A 17838-nucleotide genomic window follows, 5' to 3' on the forward strand; every position below is an offset into this window, starting at 1 on the left:
CTTTTTATTTAAATCATAGTACAAATCTGAATATAAAAAAAATACATTTATCAATCATTATTAAAAAGGTTTGAATAAAAATAGTTAACTTATATACGAAGTTAAAGTTTTAGAAAGAAAGAAAGAAAAACATTAACCAAAAAAAAAAAGAGTATCTGGTTAACCGTGTAATAACAATTGTGACTTTTTGCCAGTCTTTAAACTCAACAGAACAAGATTAGGCTGTAAACCGAGCCTAAAAAGTTGGATAGAGACAAACACTTTACTAATCGTTGTTGCCTCACTGAAAAACTTCTACAACTTTCTTTTTGATGCAAAGTTACGTTTTACACTCCTCTGCTTTTAACACCTCATACTTTCTCTTTTATCTTATTCTCTACCAGAAGAAAGTAGTGTAGTTGTCTTTTCAAACTCTGCATAACATATTCAAAACACTAGAAAACTACTAATTTATTTTATTGGGAGGCTAGCCACAAATTACTTGGTGAAACCGAAAGGTATACCAGTTAAGGTCTACAGAGTTATACATAGGGATGAGAGGTCGTAGCAAATAATATAAACGTTACTCACTCAACTACTACGGTGACAGAGGCCCGGACTAAACAGACAGACACGAGTGAAAACAGACAAAAGTAGCTCAAGAACAACCTAATCAGGAGGAAGACTCTGTTGGCTTCTTCTTCTTCTTAGGTTATCCATCACAGCTTCTAACTCAGTGCATCAGAAGCTGAAAATAGTCGTCATCACTTACCAACAAGTACTCATATCCAAGAGTGTTCGCTCGGTCTTTAAATTCCTCCATTTCTTGCTCGGGCACTTGGATCCCCACCAGCACATTCGCGCCCGTCTCACCCTTTTTTTAAAAACAAGGAAAGATTGTATAGTAAGCACCAGACTCAAAGTTCCATTAAAACATCTTTATGAGGAAATGGTGAATTGTGAAACAAACCTGTCCACGGTAATGGAAAAGGCTGATGTTCCACCGTGGACTCAAAGAGTCCAAGAAGTTCATTAGAGCACCAGGTCTCTCGGGAAAGGTGAACCGGCATAGAACCTCGTCTTCAACACTTGATCTTCCACCCATCTTGATATGTATAAAGTGTGATTCCACATATCAACCAATGGAAATGAATCGGAAATGTGGTAATCATAAAGGAGAATTAAGCACACAGAGAAATCGATCAAGGACGCACCAAGTAACGCAGGTGATCTTTCACTAAGTCACTGGTTGTGAGATTGACTGTTTTAAGTTGAGAGCATTCCATTCTATTCTGTAGTGCTTTGAGCTCATCGGCTGTGTGAACTCCAACACTAGACAAACAGTACACACAAATTGTGCGGATTTGAGGATAAATAAACTACTCGGAAAGAAAAGTTAATTCCACCAAGGGACTTACCTGTATAATACAACAGCCTCCTTTTCTGTGCTACATCTATATTTGAACTCGGTTATGTTCACTGGTCCAACCTGCACCCATCAATGTTTTGTATTAGATGCCCTCTGTAATGGGATTAACTTCTATATGCTATAATACCAAACACACACCAGTTCACAGAATTGCTTAAAGCTTCCAGGTTTTTCCGGTAGGAGAGTAGCAAGAACAGCCTCCTGTTGCCTTCCGACATTTGCGAGTTCTGTCACAATCCTTAGCTTGTCAAAGTTCATGTTTGCACCACTGGTTATGGCTACGACATTCACGTCCTTTAGGCCATAATATTTACAGTATGCCTCAGCTCCAGCGAGCGCGAGAGCCCCTGCTGGTTCCAATATGTTCCGTTTCTCCTCAAACATATCCTGTAGAAACAAGTATCAAATTATCTACATTGCGAAACACCATAACATAAGAGATAACGAATCAAGGATAGTACCGTACCTTTATTGATGCACAAATAGCATCACGAGTGACAAGAACAACACCATCCATTAGATTTCTGCTTATACGAAAAGTCTCTTCACCAACTTCTTTAACTGCAACACCATCTGCAAAACCCCCAACCTTGTCCAATATCACCCTCTCACCGTGATGCAGCGACAACGCCATTGCATTTGCATCAGCTGGTTCTACACCAATGATCTTCACCTGCACAACCCACAGAAGTCATAATAAGAAACAGAAGCTACAAATCTAGACAACAAAAGGAACTCAATTTCTCAATGAAACCGTCAGATTTTGTCTCAGCTAGCTGTTAGTAACAAGAACAGAACCATGGTGACACTGTAGAAAGAGTACCTCGGGAGCAACCCTCTTGACATAAGCAGCAATACCAGCTATTAAACCACCACCACCAACTGGCACAAATATAGCATGCAATGGACCCTTAGCTTGACGAGTGATCTCCATCCCAATAGTCCCTTGTCCAGCAATAACATCAGGGTGATCAAAAGGAGGTATAAACGTTAAACCCTCTGCTAAAGCTCGTTCCTTAGCATGTGCTTGTGCATCATCATACGTATCACCCTTACGAACAACCGTTGCTCCCAACTCCTCAACAGATTTCCACTGTGTTCAATCCCACAAGACCATCAGATACTAAACTTCCTAGATAATCCAACACACATATAGAGAAAGCCTTAAAAAATGAAAATTACCTTGATCTCTGGGGTTGTTTCAGGCATATAAATCACAGCAGAGCAGCCAAGTTTCCTAGCAGATAACGCAACTCCTTGAGCATGGTTTCCAGCTGAGGAGCAGATAACTCCTTTTGCCAACTGATCTGCTGGTAGTTTCACCATCATATTGTAAGCTCCACGAAGCTTAAACGAGAAAACCTAAAACACATATACAGATACCACTCAGTCCCAAGAACATAAATCTCAAATGTAACCTCTATTTCCATACATGATTCAGCCAAATCAACCATAATGTATAAATCTACAACCTTTAAAAATGTATCATTTTTTAAAAAGGGAGAAGCTTTAATTAACTTACAGGTTGCAAGTCTTCTCTTTTAAGAAGCATTTTAACACCTAATCTCTTAGAAAGCTTCTTAGCAAGTTGGAGTGGTGACTCAATGGCGACGTCGTAAACCTTAGTAGACAGTATATTCGTCAAATACTCCATAGCTTCAGCGATGTTTCCGTCTTGAGGATCGTTCGTACGTTCTGGTACAGCACCGAGGTAACCGGCAGGGTACTGCAACGAGTTCGGAGAGACCTTGAGACGTGGCAGAGGAGACATTGGAGGCGGTGGAGCCATAGATGTGTCGTCTCGGGACAAAACAGCGACTGGGATACGAGATCGAGAGAAGTGAGTGACTCCGATCACTGGTTTTGAAGGCAGGGGAATGTGGCTACGGAGAGAGGATGGAGCCGTTGGAAGCCGGACGGAATCCATGGCGGCTCTGGGTTTATTGAAAGAGAGAAAGAGATACAGAGAGAGCGAGCTAAGTGGCGGCTCTTGTAAGAACAACAACAAAACTACCCGTGACCGGTTTGGTTTTTAAAACCTTTTAACCGGTTCTCACCAAACATTTAAGCCTTGACTTTTTCGTCGTTATATGGATTTAACCGGATACATTAGTTACAACGAACCCAAAAAAATCACTATCATCCAAATGTATTTGCATATTTAATATCTACTGCGGACGCAATTGGTGGATCATCATAAATTTATAATAATATTGAAAAGACAAAAACAATTGTTCAAAACTGATTAAATATACATTGTAGGAATTATAGGTTTTAAAAAATCAAATTTTTAACCAAAAAAAAAGAAAAAAAAAAAAGAGATTTTCATTTATTTATATTTATAAAGTTTGGTTGTAAACAAATGGTCTGTGACTTGAGAGAATCTAAAATCTAGAACTTGTGGATGAGAATTCCAATTTTATCCCTTTCCTCTCTCACACTGTCACACGCACACACAATTAAGGGCACATCGCAAGAATCAGTCAGTTTCTTTTGTTTTAGACACAAGAATCAGTGAACTTACACAAAAACGTTGAAACAACAATGATCTTAACGATGAAACTAGTTCACCCTCTCCATCACTCTTTATCTTCCTCTGTTCCTTTTACATCAAGTACACACATATGTTATCTCTATCTCTCACTCTCTCAATTACGTGTATGTTTTTGAACCAAGTAAGCAAAACAGTGTTTTGTAATTTGCAGGAAAAAGGCAATCCAAACCTTACCGGTGCTCGTTGCCTTCTCCCGGCGGCGAAAAGATCATCAGATCAGAGACGGTTGATTCTCCGGCGCTGGTGAGCTATGAAGGGAGAAGGGTTTTACTTGGATGTCTCCTCGCTTCCGGTTAGATGCTTTTTCTTTTAGTTCTCGGCTCATGACCACATAAGCTATAGCTTTGAATCAGTGAATGAATCCTTAAGAAGTTGTTTTGTCTGAATCACAAATTACATAGGTTCTGGGATGTTGTTGACTGATTCAGCCGAGGCCGTAAGCACCAGCAGAAGAGCTGTAAGCAATAATAGATACCTTTACTATACATTGCGTACTTGACTCGAAATCAATCTCTTACATACAATTCTCTGCAGCTACGTGCTTCCAAGTTACCGGAAAGCGACTTCACGACTCTTCCCAATGGTCTCAAGTCCGTACATTTCTCATTTTCCTACATAATAATCTCATATCATGATGCATTAGTTAGGTTGAAAACAGCCTTCTCGCCTTTAGTTCTTAATCAAATGCATCATCATACCGGAAAAAGGATTGAAAAATCAAGTCTTTATCGAAATAATTTACAAGTTTGGGTTCTGTTAACTTTATTGCAGGTACTATGATATAAAAGTTGGCAATGGAGCAGAGGCAGTGAAAGGATCTCGGGTCGCAGTACGGTTGTGAATACGTTTCCTGGTTAACTTTGGACAATGTAAATGCAACAGTTTTAACAAAACGTTGATGCTTAACCCAAATGTTGTGTTGCAGGTTCACTATGTTGCAAAATGGAAAGGGATAACGTTCATGACAAGTCGGCAAGGACTTGGTGTTGGAGGTGGAACGGTCAGTATATATGGCTATCTATCTCACAGAATCCATTACTGTATTTTGAATATGCAAGGTTTACCGATAACAAAGAGAGTTTTTGCAGCCTTACGGGTTTGATGTTGGACAATCAGAGAGAGGCAATGTTCTGAAAGGACTTGATCTTGGTGTTGAAGGGATGCGTGTAGGTGGTCAGGTTAGTAGTTCTTGAAACCAAATCTTTCACAAAAGCAGGTCACTCAGAGTCTTGTTCTGATGACCCTCTTGAAATTTATATACAGAGATTGGTGATTGTTCCTCCTGAGCTGGCTTACGGGAAGAAAGGAGTGCAAGAGATTCCTCCAAATGCAACGATAGAGGTAACCAAGTTGAATTGATAAGATTTTTGTTGGCTCCTGAAGTGGTGTTCATTTATGTTACTTCTCTTTTTCAGCTTGACATTGAGCTGTTATCAATCAAGCAGAGTCCTTTCGGGTATGTGATATCAATCAACTAAAACCCGGTAAATTCGATCATAAGAACGTGCCCTGAAAGCTTTCTTTTTGGTTTTATTGCAGGACGCCAGTGAAGATCGTTGAAGGCTAAAAGGGATAATGAAGTAAAAAATTGTAACCCAAGAGTTTTTGTGTAGACTCCAGCAAATGTCCACACATCAGTAAAACTGTAAAATTGATAAAAGCTTTGGAAGATACAACTGTATGGGAAGAATCTGTTTAATCATTAATGGATAATACCGGCTAGTCTCCGTTTCCTAACCACAATGAATGTGTCTCATCTCTCAATTCAGACAATTTTGTGCTTTGCAAAATATTGAACCAATTCAAATCCCAAAAGGTGGTAAGATAGTTTACAAAGGGTTAAAATTAAGATCCAGACTGGCCTCCATGCTTGTATCTTGGACTGTGACATCTAGATACGGTACAAAATGGGTGTTACAACATTCGTAGTTTTTAATGAAAATTTCCTACCAAGCACGATTCGAGTGTTAACCTAATACATCACTGATTGAAAGTTGAAGCCAAGGGATTAGCAGGTGTCTTTGCCTGACCGCCTCTCCCGAACGCATTCCTGGCGTTTGCTGCTTCCGTTACTGTGACAGACTTCTTTATCTTCAAAACCAACAACAAAATCTTCAATATATGAGTTTCTCTTCTAGTCATTACTTTAATCTAAAACTGACTGCTGAGGTATCTAAAACAAATTGTGCTTATACTTAAAACTTACAGCGGCAAGTCGCTCTTTGTGAATATCTGTTGTCAGCTGCAAAACATTATCCAAGGACACAACCAGAGAAGTTAGGAACTATCTTGAAAATTGGATGAACTGACAGAAAAGAAAAAGAAAAAAAACGCCAATTCTTACTGGCTTTCGAAATGTCTTGAACTCATCACTGCTAAAACCAGGAGGCCTGATATTCCAGTTTCTTTCTACATTTAAGGAGAAAAGGTACCAACAAGAAATTAATCATCGTGACTGGAAAGGAAATGAAAGAAATGAGAAGACAATATTAAAAGAACGAACCAACATGGAGCAGGATGTCCTTAGCCTCTAGAGTATCTGACTTTCTATGCTTGGCTAAAGAACAACTAAAAGTTGTGATCTGGATAAAAAGAAACACGACGAGCAGGACTTAGAAAGGAAAACTCATCAGAGGACAAAAATGTTGGAAACAATGTGGTGTGAGCTACTTACTGACTCTAGAAAATCTTCGGCAATATCAGCAAGGATGTCTTCAACCTCAGGATCCAATTTCTCTGACGGATCAATCTGTGGATAGGCAATGCATTTTTGAATTCAGAGAAAGAAATCAACTGATATCATGCAGAGAGCTTGAGTGCAAACACCATAAAGTAACTCCTATAACTATAGATATATGTTATCACTAAATCTGTTCAAAGTCACCATGGCAAAATTTTGGTTTTCAATACGAGGTAATTGGCAAATCAATCACGACCTCCTCTATTTTATTCTTATCAAATACATTCTCCTTTCTTCGTAAGAGATATATCCAAGTGGAAGTTATCAATCATACACTAAGTGAGAATAAAGCGTGAGAGTGCATATACTAATCTATTCCATAGTCAACATGCAAAATGGATTACCTAAAGTTGAGAAAATAAAGATAGGTAAGTGGATACCTGCTGAAGTAGCTCATGGATACTTCGTTTCCCCAGGATACGATCATCAGACGCCTCAATCTCTGCAGAAACTATTTTAGCTTGGTTTCCTGGTTGAGCCACAGGAGGCTGGCTTGGCAATACCGGAGAAGTAACTTTCTGATTTACAGACACTTGGACCCGGGTTGGTTGATGTGGGTGAGGTAAAGGCTGCTGCGGAGATCTTAACTGTTGAAGTTGCTCTTGAGGCTGATGTTGTTGTTGAGATTGTTGTTGCTGAGGCTGCGAAGTTGCCGCTGACGTGGAAAGATGTTGTTGTTGAGGAACATGAGGCCTTTGTTGCATGGAGGGAGAATTTACTTGTGGTCTATACGTAGGGGGTGGCAACGGTGGCTTCCCTTGGGGAGAAGATGATAACCACGGTTGATTAATGGCTTGCAAGCTTTGCTGTGCTGCACCAGTAGATTGAACACTAGGAGAACCAATAGGTGAAGGTCTCATAAGGCTATGTCCTTGAAAGTTCTGCCAAAAGCAAAATATAAGGAATTAAACTGTGCTTACAAAGTTCATGAAGAGTTTTGTCAAACGAACTCAAACCAATAATGAGGAAAGAGTTACAAAATAGCAACGAAAGATTGATGTTGGTCAATGAACCAATTGAACTTACAAAACAAGGAAATGCAAGGTTAGGTAGCTCAACGTTACTACATATATTAAGCTCTGATGTATCTCTATGACCAAGTAACATTCACCTAAAGCTCTATCCAGCCATCAGAACACTAAAGTAAGTGGTCAAAATAGATTGTTAATACTTCAAAGTTTTAAGCTAATGACGTGAACAATCATTCCCACCTCATATAAGGCAAATTTTGCTGTTAGCAATGAGTCACAAAGCGCAATGGCAAGAAGCGTCAAAAATACATACTTGGGTAACAGGAGACTGGGTGCTTGGAGAGGAAGCTGGCCTTAGAGACGACGGAGTTGGTCTCTGTTGGTGCTGCTGAGCCATCCCACTCGGTCTCATTTGTGAACCTGAGCCAAGTGTCCCCATCATCCCAATTCCCTGAGTTCCTTGCATCATCCTAACCTGAACACACACACACACACACACACACACACACTAAAGTTAGTATTTTTCTTGTATCTTCTGAATTCTACTTAAGCTATAACAAACACAATTCTCTGAAATATAGTGAAAGATTTCACCTGCGGGACACTTGTATTGGACGTAGCTTCTGACATTCCGACAGTTCCACGACCTAATCCGCCGTATTGCTGCCCAAAAGAGCCGGGAAAAGCAGAAGGCGAATGCTGGGAAGGTGAAGGAGAAGGAGAAGGACTCGGAATTGGGGAAGCTGGAACGCCAATCGCCATGCCACCTCTTTGTTGCCCAGTAATAGGTAAAGACGAAGAAGAAGAAGAAGAAGAAGAAGACGCCGGAGCTGATGAGGAAGATAACAATGGCGACGAAGCGGATGAGAAGTGAGTGTAAGAGGAGTGTTGTTGCCATGGTCTCGAGTACGCCGGCGGAGGAGGTCGTCCCAGAGGCTGGGGGATGTGTTGTTGCTGTTGCGTCGCTGGAGATGTCACCGGACGCGTGTATTGAGGAGGGTTAGGGTTTGGATTGAGCGACGGTGGTGGTGGAGTTGGGGAAGAAGGAATTGATGAAATTGAGGAGGTCGGATTCGTGGAAGGAGGTTGTTGAATCTGTGTTAGAGTCGATGGTTTCGAAGCCGAATCCGATGGCTGGGGCGGTGTTTCCGGTGGCTGAGACGCCGTCGTGCTTTGCCGTGACTGATCCATTAGAAAGGTTTGTGAATGTGGAGGGAATCTGATGTTGAGTTTATAGAAAATATAATTGAACCGGAATTCCCGGTACGGTATTAACAACTAACCGATGCCGCAAAGCTCGATAATCGATATAGATAAGTACCGGCTTTAATAATTCCTTCTCTGTTTATAAGAGAAACACTCTAGCAGAAAGAGAGGTTCCCAACGATGAGTGGAACGCAGCGTTTCAGTATGCTCAGAGCTAGTTTCTATTGAAGATGTTCAATACGCTTGCAAGTTCTTAAGGTTTGCAGCCTGAAAAGGCCAAGATTTCTAGATTCAGTGGGAACTTAGTTAAGGTCTACACCTCTATGAAACTGGCACGCTGAGGTTACGGTCCTTACGGATCAAGTCAAAAAGGGTGTTTCTCACATATGTTTAAAAATTATAGTAATCAAATTAGCATCACAAATTCACAATATATTAGAGAAGGTTGTAGCCTTTAAGAGCCTTACAAAAACAGGAACCGTTATATTGACTTTGATATATTTTGTGGATTGGAGAAAATATTGTCAAAATTTCAAAGCTGGTAAGTGATGTTACCAAATTTTATGTAGGTTTAAGCGACAATAATTTCATGTAAAAGAAACTATCGACATGCATAGTCTAAATTTGTTTTCTCAATATATATATATGGAAATAATTAAAGAAGACCATATTTGGGGTCAAAAATATAAATAACAATATGATCAAGAACGATCACACAAAGATAAATAACTTAAAAGTTCCATATAATAATCTCCTTAAGAGAAAACATCAATGTTCATTAGACATGAGAGGATCAAATCTTTTCTTCAACGTACCAATCTGCTTAAGACTCAAACCAAAAGCTTTCATAAGCAACTCCTCATTGATCCCTGACCCAAAAACCACCGACGGTATCTTCTGAATCCCAGGGCTTTGGCTATTTAGTCCAGCGAGAATCGTGGCCGTAACATCTCCGACGTTCATCTGAAAATGTACAAGCCCTTTTGGGTAAACCATCATTTCTCCTTCTTCCATCACTTTGGCGTAAACCTTATTGTTCGAGTCCACAAAACCGGAGTAAACCCGTCCTTTAACCAAGTGAGCTACTTCTGTGGCCCGTGGATGGTAATGTGGCGGGTTTATGGATCCGGGTTTGAGATCAGCCCTGACAAACGACAGGCCTAATGTGTTAAGGCCCGGGAAGTTTGCCGGGCTTACAGGGACGGTGGCGAACCCCGTCTCGGTGAAGTTCCCAGCGGTTTTAAGACCGGAAAAGACAAAATCTTCGGTGGTTACTTCGGAGGAGTTTTTGCAAGGGAGGTTGGTAGAGAAGTGATGGTCATGATGAGGAGATGTCATAGGTTTCGGTATACAGAAGTCTTGGATCGGATCAGGGTCTGAAGCTAATGTGAAGCATACATTAAAACAGAGAAGAAGAAGAGCTTTTAGAAAGAACAGAGTGTTTGCTTCCATTGTACTTGAGGTGTGGAGAAGAGTTGTGTTATGTCCGGTTTAAATAGGCATTTGTTTGGATGGGATAAAATTAAATACTATGGTTAAAGTGGTTGAATTTCCGGTACATTGTTTGGTACTGTTGATTAATCAAAACCAGATTGCCATACTTCTGTGAAATTGTACCAAATGTAAAACAACCAAGTTTGGATATGTGATTTTGGTTATGGGAGTGGTTAGGCCGGTACATTGACTGATAAACCCTTTTTTGGCTTTGATTGACAGATCTCTAATAGAATTTACCATTCGTCTATGCAAATCAAAGATACAAATTAATCTCAAAACAATAGAATTGCGAATAAAAGTTGAAATATAGCTGGAGTCCATGGTTTTGATCCTGGTGTCATCCCCGGTTTATAATGTGATTTTGGTTAAGGCTTAACCAAATGGACAAAAGAGTCTTGGTGTGGTCCAAAATCTATCACTTGGGGTGAAACAGAGGCACGAATAAGGCGTGCTTTGTGCGCATGCCATGATATTCAAAATGATGAATTTGTCTGCCTAAGCTTTTTTTTGTTATATATTGATATATTATAAAAAGATTACTATCCAAGGCATGAATAATTAGAGAGACACACATTTTTTCGGTGTTGAAAAGGTTTAAGAAGAGAATAAACAACCTCAAATGTATATATAGATTTGTCATCTCTATCGGATTAAGTTGATCACACATCTTTTTTAACCAAATATCTTTAAATTGAGTTAATTACATGATCACAATGATGGCGAGAAAGGCATGCGATGAAATTTGCTTTTCTTATGCTTGTGAAGGAAGTAAAATAAATAAATCAGGTGATGATGAACAATAGCTCCCATCATCATTATGTTTCGTATATCCACAAATAGTATTTTCTAAAATATGAATTATTGAAACAGAGTCCAAATCCTCTTGACGGTTCAACTGTTTTTGATAGCTTAACCTTCTTAACTAGGGTACACCGTACGTCCAACTCCATGTTATTCCAAATCAAAAATATTTACTCTTTCATTCAATTAAGGGTCTCATTTGCTTATCTTCAAATTAATTACGCATCTAAACTAAAGAGTAGTTACTCTGTAAATACGTACATCGTAATGCTAGCTAGATTTTTGTTTTGTTGTGGTAGTTAAAATGACTTAGGAGAACTATCCTTTATCTTTCCTTGTTCAGTTTATCAAATATGTATGAACTTTGATCCCTAATGATTTCTCTAAGAATCTGATAGTTAGAACCAGAATGGAGATGTAAATTATGACAGCTCTACTGAAATCCTTGGCTTTTCTTTCTCTTCCACTATAATTAGCCCTCTGTCTCAGTGTCTTTCATACCTTTGAATTTATCCTCTCACTCGTAGTAATCACATCATGTGCTGATGACTTATTAATTTGAACAGTAAAATATAATTAGTAATGTATTGGTGGTGCAGGTACCTAAACCTCAATCGGCTGACTGGTTCCATACCAGATGAATGGGCTTCAATGCGTCTAGAAGTTTTGTAAGATAATTTGTATATTTGGGCTTTTTCTTTTGTCATTTTTTGTAATATCACTGATGCTTTTGTTGGTTCAATGGACATATGCAGATCCGTTTTTGGAAACCAATTGAGTGGTCCATTTCCACACGTCTTAACCCGCATCAAAACTCTCCGAACCTTGTAAGATCTATATACAGTATAACAATGTCGCATGTGGTGAGTATGATCGAGGAGAAGACGTGAGGGTTCTTCTTAAGCTTCAGCTGTAATCAGTTTGTATTTTCAATAAGAAAGAAGGTTTGAGGGTCTTCGGAGTGACTTAACAACTCTATGAGCCAAAATAAAGAAATATATATGCATAATCTAAGAATAATATAAGCATAATCTAAGAATAATATAAGCAAATTATAAGCAACAATATTTTTTCCATTTATTTTCAGTTTATAAATTGAACATTTTAACTATATATATATATATCTTTATCTATTTATATGTGTCTCTAATCTCTCATTGCCAACAGAATAACAGAAGTAATAGTTTGATTAGATAATAATCATAATCTAAATGTTAATGATTTAGAAAGGCAAGCCACTCCCCCCATTTTAATATTTTTGCCACAAAATATACACTCACTCTCCTTTTGTATAAAAAAATATCGTAAAATTAGTTATGGTTATACAATTATAATAAAACCTCAGCATGGATTCATACACCTACAAATAAGATCAAAACAACTAATCTCATAGCAACTGCAGTCATTTTTTTTTCTTTCTCTCAATTGTTTCTTTATTTATTTCATAAGCCATACATAAGCCCAAAAGAAAGCCCAGTTAAAGCAACTGCAGTCAATAACAATTTTTTTTTTTCAAGTCTTTAAACAAAAAAAAAAAGAATTATTTTTTCGTTGCCTCATACAGCTTCGGACGACACACAAAGATGCAGATGGGCTTTGGTCATTTCCCCTAAGATAAAGTAAGGATGATGATGCAAAACGAGAAGATCAACATGGATTCTGATGGTGTAGAAGAAACTCTGGCTCTATTCCTTTTGTTTATTCTTTAATTTATGCTTATGTTTTGCTTATCATTTGCTCATATTATTCTTTGATTTTGTTTTTTTTATCAACTATCTATTTTCCAAAAGTTTCAATAATTTTTGTGTATTGTACATGTGTAGTAAAAAATAGTGCATCATTTAAATGCACTAAAAACTTAATCTTTTGTTTTGACAAATATTTGATACAAATCAAAGATATATGATTACATTCTCTTTCTAACTATTTAGTCTATATCCTTACAGATTCTTTAGTTTTAAAAATAATGAAATCCTCTTATAAATGGATATTCAAATAATAAACATCTTATATAATAAAGTAGAGAACATTCCAAAACTTGCTTTTAGGAGAATAATTTTTTTAATATGGAATAAATCTTCTAAATATCTGTATAATTATAGAATATTATATATATGGATATTTAAAATATTTTAATTCTGTTTGATTATAAGGATAGTAGAGAGAACTAACTAAACTTGTTTGGATATGAATATAATCATTAAATGACATTTAATGATAAATGTTTTCATAAACATATTTTTGAACAAAAAGTGATGCAAAAATACTAGTATAGATATATATATTTTTCCTTTTATAGCTCCTGATGGCACTTACTACAGTAAGTATTTTATGAACTAGTGTCTAGATTTGACTATATTGCTTGAGTTTATAATGTTCTTTTTGACTGTTGACTCAACTTCTAATCATATATATGCGTTACAAAAATTTTAAAAAAATTTAGACGTTCTAGTTAATTTATATAATTAAACATTCAGTTTGATACAAAAATAAATTTCAGCAATCAATTAATCAATAACTTTAATACAATAGTATAAAATTGTAAAATTAACCTTTTTCTTTACATATATATGTACGTGTATTTGTATATATACAGATCAAATAACATAAAATTATTCATAAAATATTGTAGGAAAGTAAGGAGGTCCAAAACTAAAGGTGGATTTGTGACTCTATTCTTAACAAAAACAAAAGAAAAAGGTGTGTAAATGTAACTTATATTCTTAAAACTTTTGCATGCAACACTATAACTTTTAAAAATGATAAAAGTTGTGTGGATGTGAAATTTGAGGAGATGAGGTTTTTTTTTTGTTGAACGTTGAAACTATATCTTCCTTGTCTTGTCTTTTTATGTAGCTCTTAAACTGCACTTACTACAGTCGTGATTCTCGTGAATTAACAGCTCAATTGGACTTATTAATTGACTGAGTTAATGTTCACATTGGACTGTTGACCCAGTTTCATATACGACAGCTACAAATGTTACAAGTAAAGTAACGCTCTCTCTCAGATGTTTCAGTTAGCTCCCAAATACGTACTGTAGATGCCTATATTGTTGTGTACTTGTGTGGTTGAAGCCGATTCAAATTTCCGGTACATTTATTGGTTACGGTTGAACAACCATGTTCGAAGATGGTTTGATCTCCACACAATACACCGGTTAATTGATGTGTTTTTGGTTTATTAAATCAATCGGCCGACGGTTACGGGAGTGGTTTAGCCGTTACATTGCAATCACGAGTCATGACGACACTCAAAACGATGAATATGTCGCCTATGGCTTTTTGTTATGTATTTTGATTTTTGTAAAAATATTACTCCATTTAAGGTTTGATTAGAGGGAGAGAGACACATACACCCATTGTTTCTTCGTTCCTAAATGTTTAGGAAGAGAAATCAATCAATGGCCAAATACAATCTCAAGTGAACTAATGTTCAGTTCAGACTGTTGACCGAACTAACACGTTCACTCATTGATTTACAGAGTTGACCATTTCAATCTTAAATAATGATGTTCAGACTATCTGATTTGGCTCGATATGTTCGTACTAGTTTTACAAATCATCAATAACATCAAAACTCTTCATACACCAAAGATTAACTTGAGCCATCCAATGTTTTACTTCTTCATTACTCAAATCAAAATATCTAACTGAAACAGAGTAGAATGCATCAGTCTTTGATGATTTAAAGTTTACATAGAGAAAACAAAAACATAGAATTCATCAACTACCAAAACAATAACTTCTTTTGTTTCTTCTTTAAAGCAACAAAAAAAAAACATTTGGCAAGAGCAAAAACAATCAACGGAGTCTTCTAGCTTCTCTCTCGGACTCGAGCAGGGTGAGAATATCTCCCTCTCTGACTGGTCCTTTGACGTTCCTCATGATGTAACGGTCTGAGTCAGTGAACTTCACTCTAACCTGAGTCACTTGACCCCTTGATCCAGTCCTTCCCATCACCTTCACAACAACAGCGTGCTTGATCTGAGAATCCATCCTGATTCAACAACCCAAAAACATTCAGAAACAAGTTTTACAAAAGGTGAAATCACTAAAGATCAGGAGTACAACATATACAAAAACAGCAGAGAAAGCACTACTCAATCTGGTCTCAGTTGCAAAATGCAGAAACTAAGAACACTTAGGAACTTGCAACACTTAAGATTACAAAGCTAAAAGAACAAATCACAATTTAACTGAAACGAACTAGAGATCACATGAATGTAACCTATTCATTATATCTAGCAATAATGTTACATTAGAATCAGACTAAAACATCAAAGCAATAAACTTTAAGAGATAAAATTCAAAACCCAGATGTAGAAATCTGAAGATATCATCATCTCTACGCTTTTTGAAAAACCCAGTAAATGAGATTTTCTCAATCAGTCTCAATTTTTTTCTAAATCCTCATATCCTAATGTAAGAACCCTAACATTTCTTAACCACAAAAGCTTGGTTTCTCAATGAATCAGGAGCTAAACTGATATCTAACAAAGCAGGAGACGAAACTGTATACAGATCATGAAATAGCCATAAACGACTCTAAACGATTACACAAAAAGATAATCAGAAGCAAAAACATATATAAAACGATCTCTATACGCAGGAATCGAGATGAAAAAAGTATTGAGTGAGATGAAGAGAACCTGTTAGAGAGGCTCTGCGGACGGGGTAGAGCTTTAGCGGCGATAAGAGTGAAGCTAATAGAAAGAACCCTAATTTCGAGAGACGCGACGAGAACTTTATAGATATTGTACCAAAAGTCAAAATCAGGTTATAAAGCCTTGACCCGGTTTAAAGATCGTAACCAGTTCAATTTTAATCACATACCGAACCGGTTCTTTTATTGTTTCGACAAAGAATTTGACGGTTATTGGAGTTACTGCCTTACTATACAAATTACAAACCTCTAAATCTCATAATGTATATAAATATGGAAGTTAATTTTTTTTTTTTTTTGACATCCAAGAAAATGTAACATTATGACTTTAATATTGGACAGCCTTATACTTTTTTTAAGTACTGTATAAGGGAAAAATGCCATTTAATACCCGTACAATTTTTAAAGTGTCAATTTCTACCTGTACAAACGTATGATGCCAGTTTATACCTATACTCAAATAAAATCCAAATTTTATATCCAATTATTATAAATTGTGTCAATTTCAGAGTCAAAATTAATATATATTAGTCAAATGTTGACTCAAATGACACCTAACAATGATGTGGCATTGTCTATGATGAAACTGGCACCATGCGTTTCCAAAGTTGGGGTAAAATAAAAAAAAATGTTATCTTTAACCCACTTTTTCACCAAAGTTCCAATTTTTTTTTCAAATCCCAGAATGATGTAAAATAAAAATCCAGAAAAAAACTTCCAGAGATAACGGACCAAAGGGTTTGTGACTAAAGAAGAAGGCTTCATGGAGACTTACGTCTACCCACAAAACCGGCTTCATGGAGACTTATGTCACTCTATATACAAAGATGAAATCCAATATGGATTTGGAATGGGAAAGCTCAAGGATAAATGATCTTTGTTGATTTTTTTCTATAAAAAAAGTTTTGCATTCATATGTAACAAACGTTTTTTTATTTTGAATATAATTTAAAATATATATATACGTCATCCAATATATATTTTAAAGTGTGAAAATTAGTTGAAAACCAGATAGGCAAATAATAAGAGATATAAGAGATAAAAAACAAATTAAATATCCAAATTCTCATAATATAACATGATATCCATGAAAGGAATGGAATTTTTTTGCAATAGCAAACTGAGGATTTTGGTTATAATTATATATAGATATATACATACATATATGTATTTGGTCAAACATATATATATACGATAATATAAATATATTAGGACTAGGAGAAAAGCAAAAAAAAACTCATTTTGATGATGGATTTAATGAAATGTAATAAATTGGGTATGGTGAAGTGAGGGGAAAATGATATGCAAAAAATGTGCATAATGAATATAGGAACGAGATTAATGAGATGGAAAAAAGTAAATAACTAGCTTATGATTAAGTGAAATATGAATATATGATAGATGTGAAGGACATAGAAGTAGTTAAGGTGATGTGATCCATCATAAAAAAATTTTGGTTGTTGTTCATTTGATTAAATTTGAATATAAATTTCAATATTTTAAAAGATTTAAAAAATATATTTAGTATTCTCTATGTGACTAGTATTAGTGATTTCTCTAATTTTTGAATTTTGCTAACAGTTAGGAAGGTGATTCCAAACTTTGGCCATAACGTTTGTTTTAATATTCAACTTACGGATACACATTTATTTTTAAAAACCAACCCCACAAAATCTAGTAGACCTTTTGGTGTCTCCAACTTCATGACCAAGCAAGTTAGATCCATATATAGTTTTTAAATATCTACATTTATGTTTTATAACGGTTAAAAGTATATACTAATCTAATATTCTCATGAAAAAATATATATATATATATGTTGTAAAAAATCTGTTACCTGATACAATTTTACTACTCATAGTAATCCCCTTTATAATAAAACGGAAGTACACAACATTGTTTTGTAGACTATATAATTTTCATAAGTTGGTTACAAATATGTTATACATTAATTGATAGATTAATTGGTTACAAATAGGTTATACAGAAAATCTTA

At 36.3% G+C, this 17838-nt stretch overlaps 5 protein-coding genes across 5 annotated transcripts; 1 reads left to right on the top strand and 4 right to left on the bottom strand.

Moving 5' to 3' along the window:
• LOC104745183 (threonine dehydratase biosynthetic, chloroplastic) lies at positions 441-3413 on the bottom strand. Its single transcript, XM_010466364.2, has 9 exons — positions 2931-3413; positions 2591-2770; positions 2232-2501; positions 1875-2081; positions 1547-1795; positions 1398-1468; positions 1194-1311; positions 950-1084; positions 441-853 (listed from the first exon to the last, which is right to left on the bottom strand). Exons 1-9 carry the CDS (start codon positions 3333-3335, stop codon positions 713-715), a joined length of 1776 nt encoding a protein of 591 aa, XP_010464666.1. The 5' UTR covers positions 3336-3413; the 3' UTR covers positions 441-712.
• Positions 3807-5699, top strand: LOC104745185 (peptidyl-prolyl cis-trans isomerase FKBP16-4, chloroplastic). The gene is made up of 10 exons (XM_010466366.2): positions 3807-4022; positions 4114-4254; positions 4364-4419; positions 4497-4552; positions 4734-4791; positions 4888-4962; positions 5051-5140; positions 5226-5303; positions 5378-5418; positions 5502-5699. The coding sequence occupies exons 1-10, from the start codon at positions 3953-3955 to the stop codon at positions 5527-5529; spliced, it is 693 nt and encodes a 230-aa protein (XP_010464668.1). The 5' UTR covers positions 3807-3952; the 3' UTR covers positions 5530-5699.
• LOC104745184 (transcription initiation factor TFIID subunit 12-like) lies at positions 5770-8879 on the bottom strand. Its single transcript, XM_010466365.2, has 8 exons — positions 8268-8879; positions 7987-8148; positions 7083-7583; positions 6637-6711; positions 6466-6544; positions 6307-6371; positions 6169-6204; positions 5770-6053 (listed from the first exon to the last, which is right to left on the bottom strand). The coding sequence occupies exons 1-8, from the start codon at positions 8862-8864 to the stop codon at positions 5943-5945; spliced, it is 1626 nt and encodes a 541-aa protein (XP_010464667.1). The 5' UTR covers positions 8865-8879; the 3' UTR covers positions 5770-5942.
• Positions 9494-10353, bottom strand: LOC104745187 (germin-like protein subfamily 3 member 2). Its single transcript, XM_010466367.1, has one exon. The coding sequence runs from the start codon at positions 10329-10331 to the stop codon at positions 9648-9650; it is 684 nt and encodes a 227-aa protein (XP_010464669.1). The 5' UTR covers positions 10332-10353; the 3' UTR covers positions 9494-9647.
• Positions 14775-15909, bottom strand: LOC104745188 (40S ribosomal protein S28-1). The gene is made up of 2 exons (XM_019236582.1): positions 15829-15909; positions 14775-15176 (listed from the first exon to the last, which is right to left on the bottom strand). Exon 2 carries the CDS (start codon positions 15173-15175, stop codon positions 14981-14983), a length of 195 nt encoding a protein of 64 aa, XP_019092127.1. The 5' UTR covers position 15176; positions 15829-15909; the 3' UTR covers positions 14775-14980.

Source organism: Camelina sativa, chromosome 15 (assembly GCF_000633955.1).
Source record: "Camelina sativa cultivar DH55 chromosome 15, Cs, whole genome shotgun sequence".
Classification (NCBI taxonomy): domain Eukaryota; kingdom Viridiplantae; phylum Streptophyta; class Magnoliopsida; order Brassicales; family Brassicaceae; genus Camelina; species Camelina sativa.

What these genes read in the sequence shown, in the direction of transcription:
- LOC104745185 (XM_010466366.2), top strand. Translation starts at nt 3,953, where the DNA reads ATGATCTTAACGATGAAACTAGTTCACCCTCTCCATCACTCTTTATCT. An exon ending in CTCCAAATGCAACGATAGAG is followed by an intron (nt 5,304 to 5,377) that starts GTAACCAAGTTG and finishes TCTCTTTTTCAG; the next exon opens with CTTGACATTGAGCTGTTATC. An exon ending in ATCAAGCAGAGTCCTTTCGG is followed by an intron (nt 5,419 to 5,501) that starts GTATGTGATATC and finishes GTTTTATTGCAG; the next exon opens with GACGCCAGTGAAGATCGTTG.
- LOC104745188 (XM_019236582.1), bottom strand. Translation starts at nt 15,175, where the DNA reads ATGGATTCTCAGATCAAGCACGCTGTTGTTGTGAAGGTGATGGGAAGG.
- LOC104745183 (XM_010466364.2), bottom strand. Translation starts at nt 3,335, where the DNA reads ATGGATTCCGTCCGGCTTCCAACGGCTCCATCCTCTCTCCGTAGCCAC. An exon ending in TTAAGCAATTCTGTGAACTG is followed by an intron (nt 1,469 to 1,546) that starts GTGTGTGTTTGG and finishes TGATGGGTGCAG; the next exon opens with GTTGGACCAGTGAACATAAC. An exon ending in AAGATCACCTGCGTTACTTG is followed by an intron (nt 1,085 to 1,193) that starts GTGCGTCCTTGA and finishes ATACATATCAAG; the next exon opens with ATGGGTGGAAGATCAAGTGT.
- LOC104745184 (XM_010466365.2), bottom strand. Translation starts at nt 8,864, where the DNA reads ATGGATCAGTCACGGCAAAGCACGACGGCGTCTCAGCCACCGGAAACA. An exon ending in CCGAAGATTTTCTAGAGTCA is followed by an intron (nt 6,545 to 6,636) that starts GTAAGTAGCTCA and finishes CTTTTTATCCAG; the next exon opens with ATCACAACTTTTAGTTGTTC. An exon ending in TCAAGACATTTCGAAAGCCA is followed by an intron (nt 6,205 to 6,306) that starts GTAAGAATTGGC and finishes AATGTTTTGCAG; the next exon opens with CTGACAACAGATATTCACAA.
- LOC104745187 (XM_010466367.1), bottom strand. Translation starts at nt 10,331, where the DNA reads ATGGAAGCAAACACTCTGTTCTTTCTAAAAGCTCTTCTTCTTCTCTGT.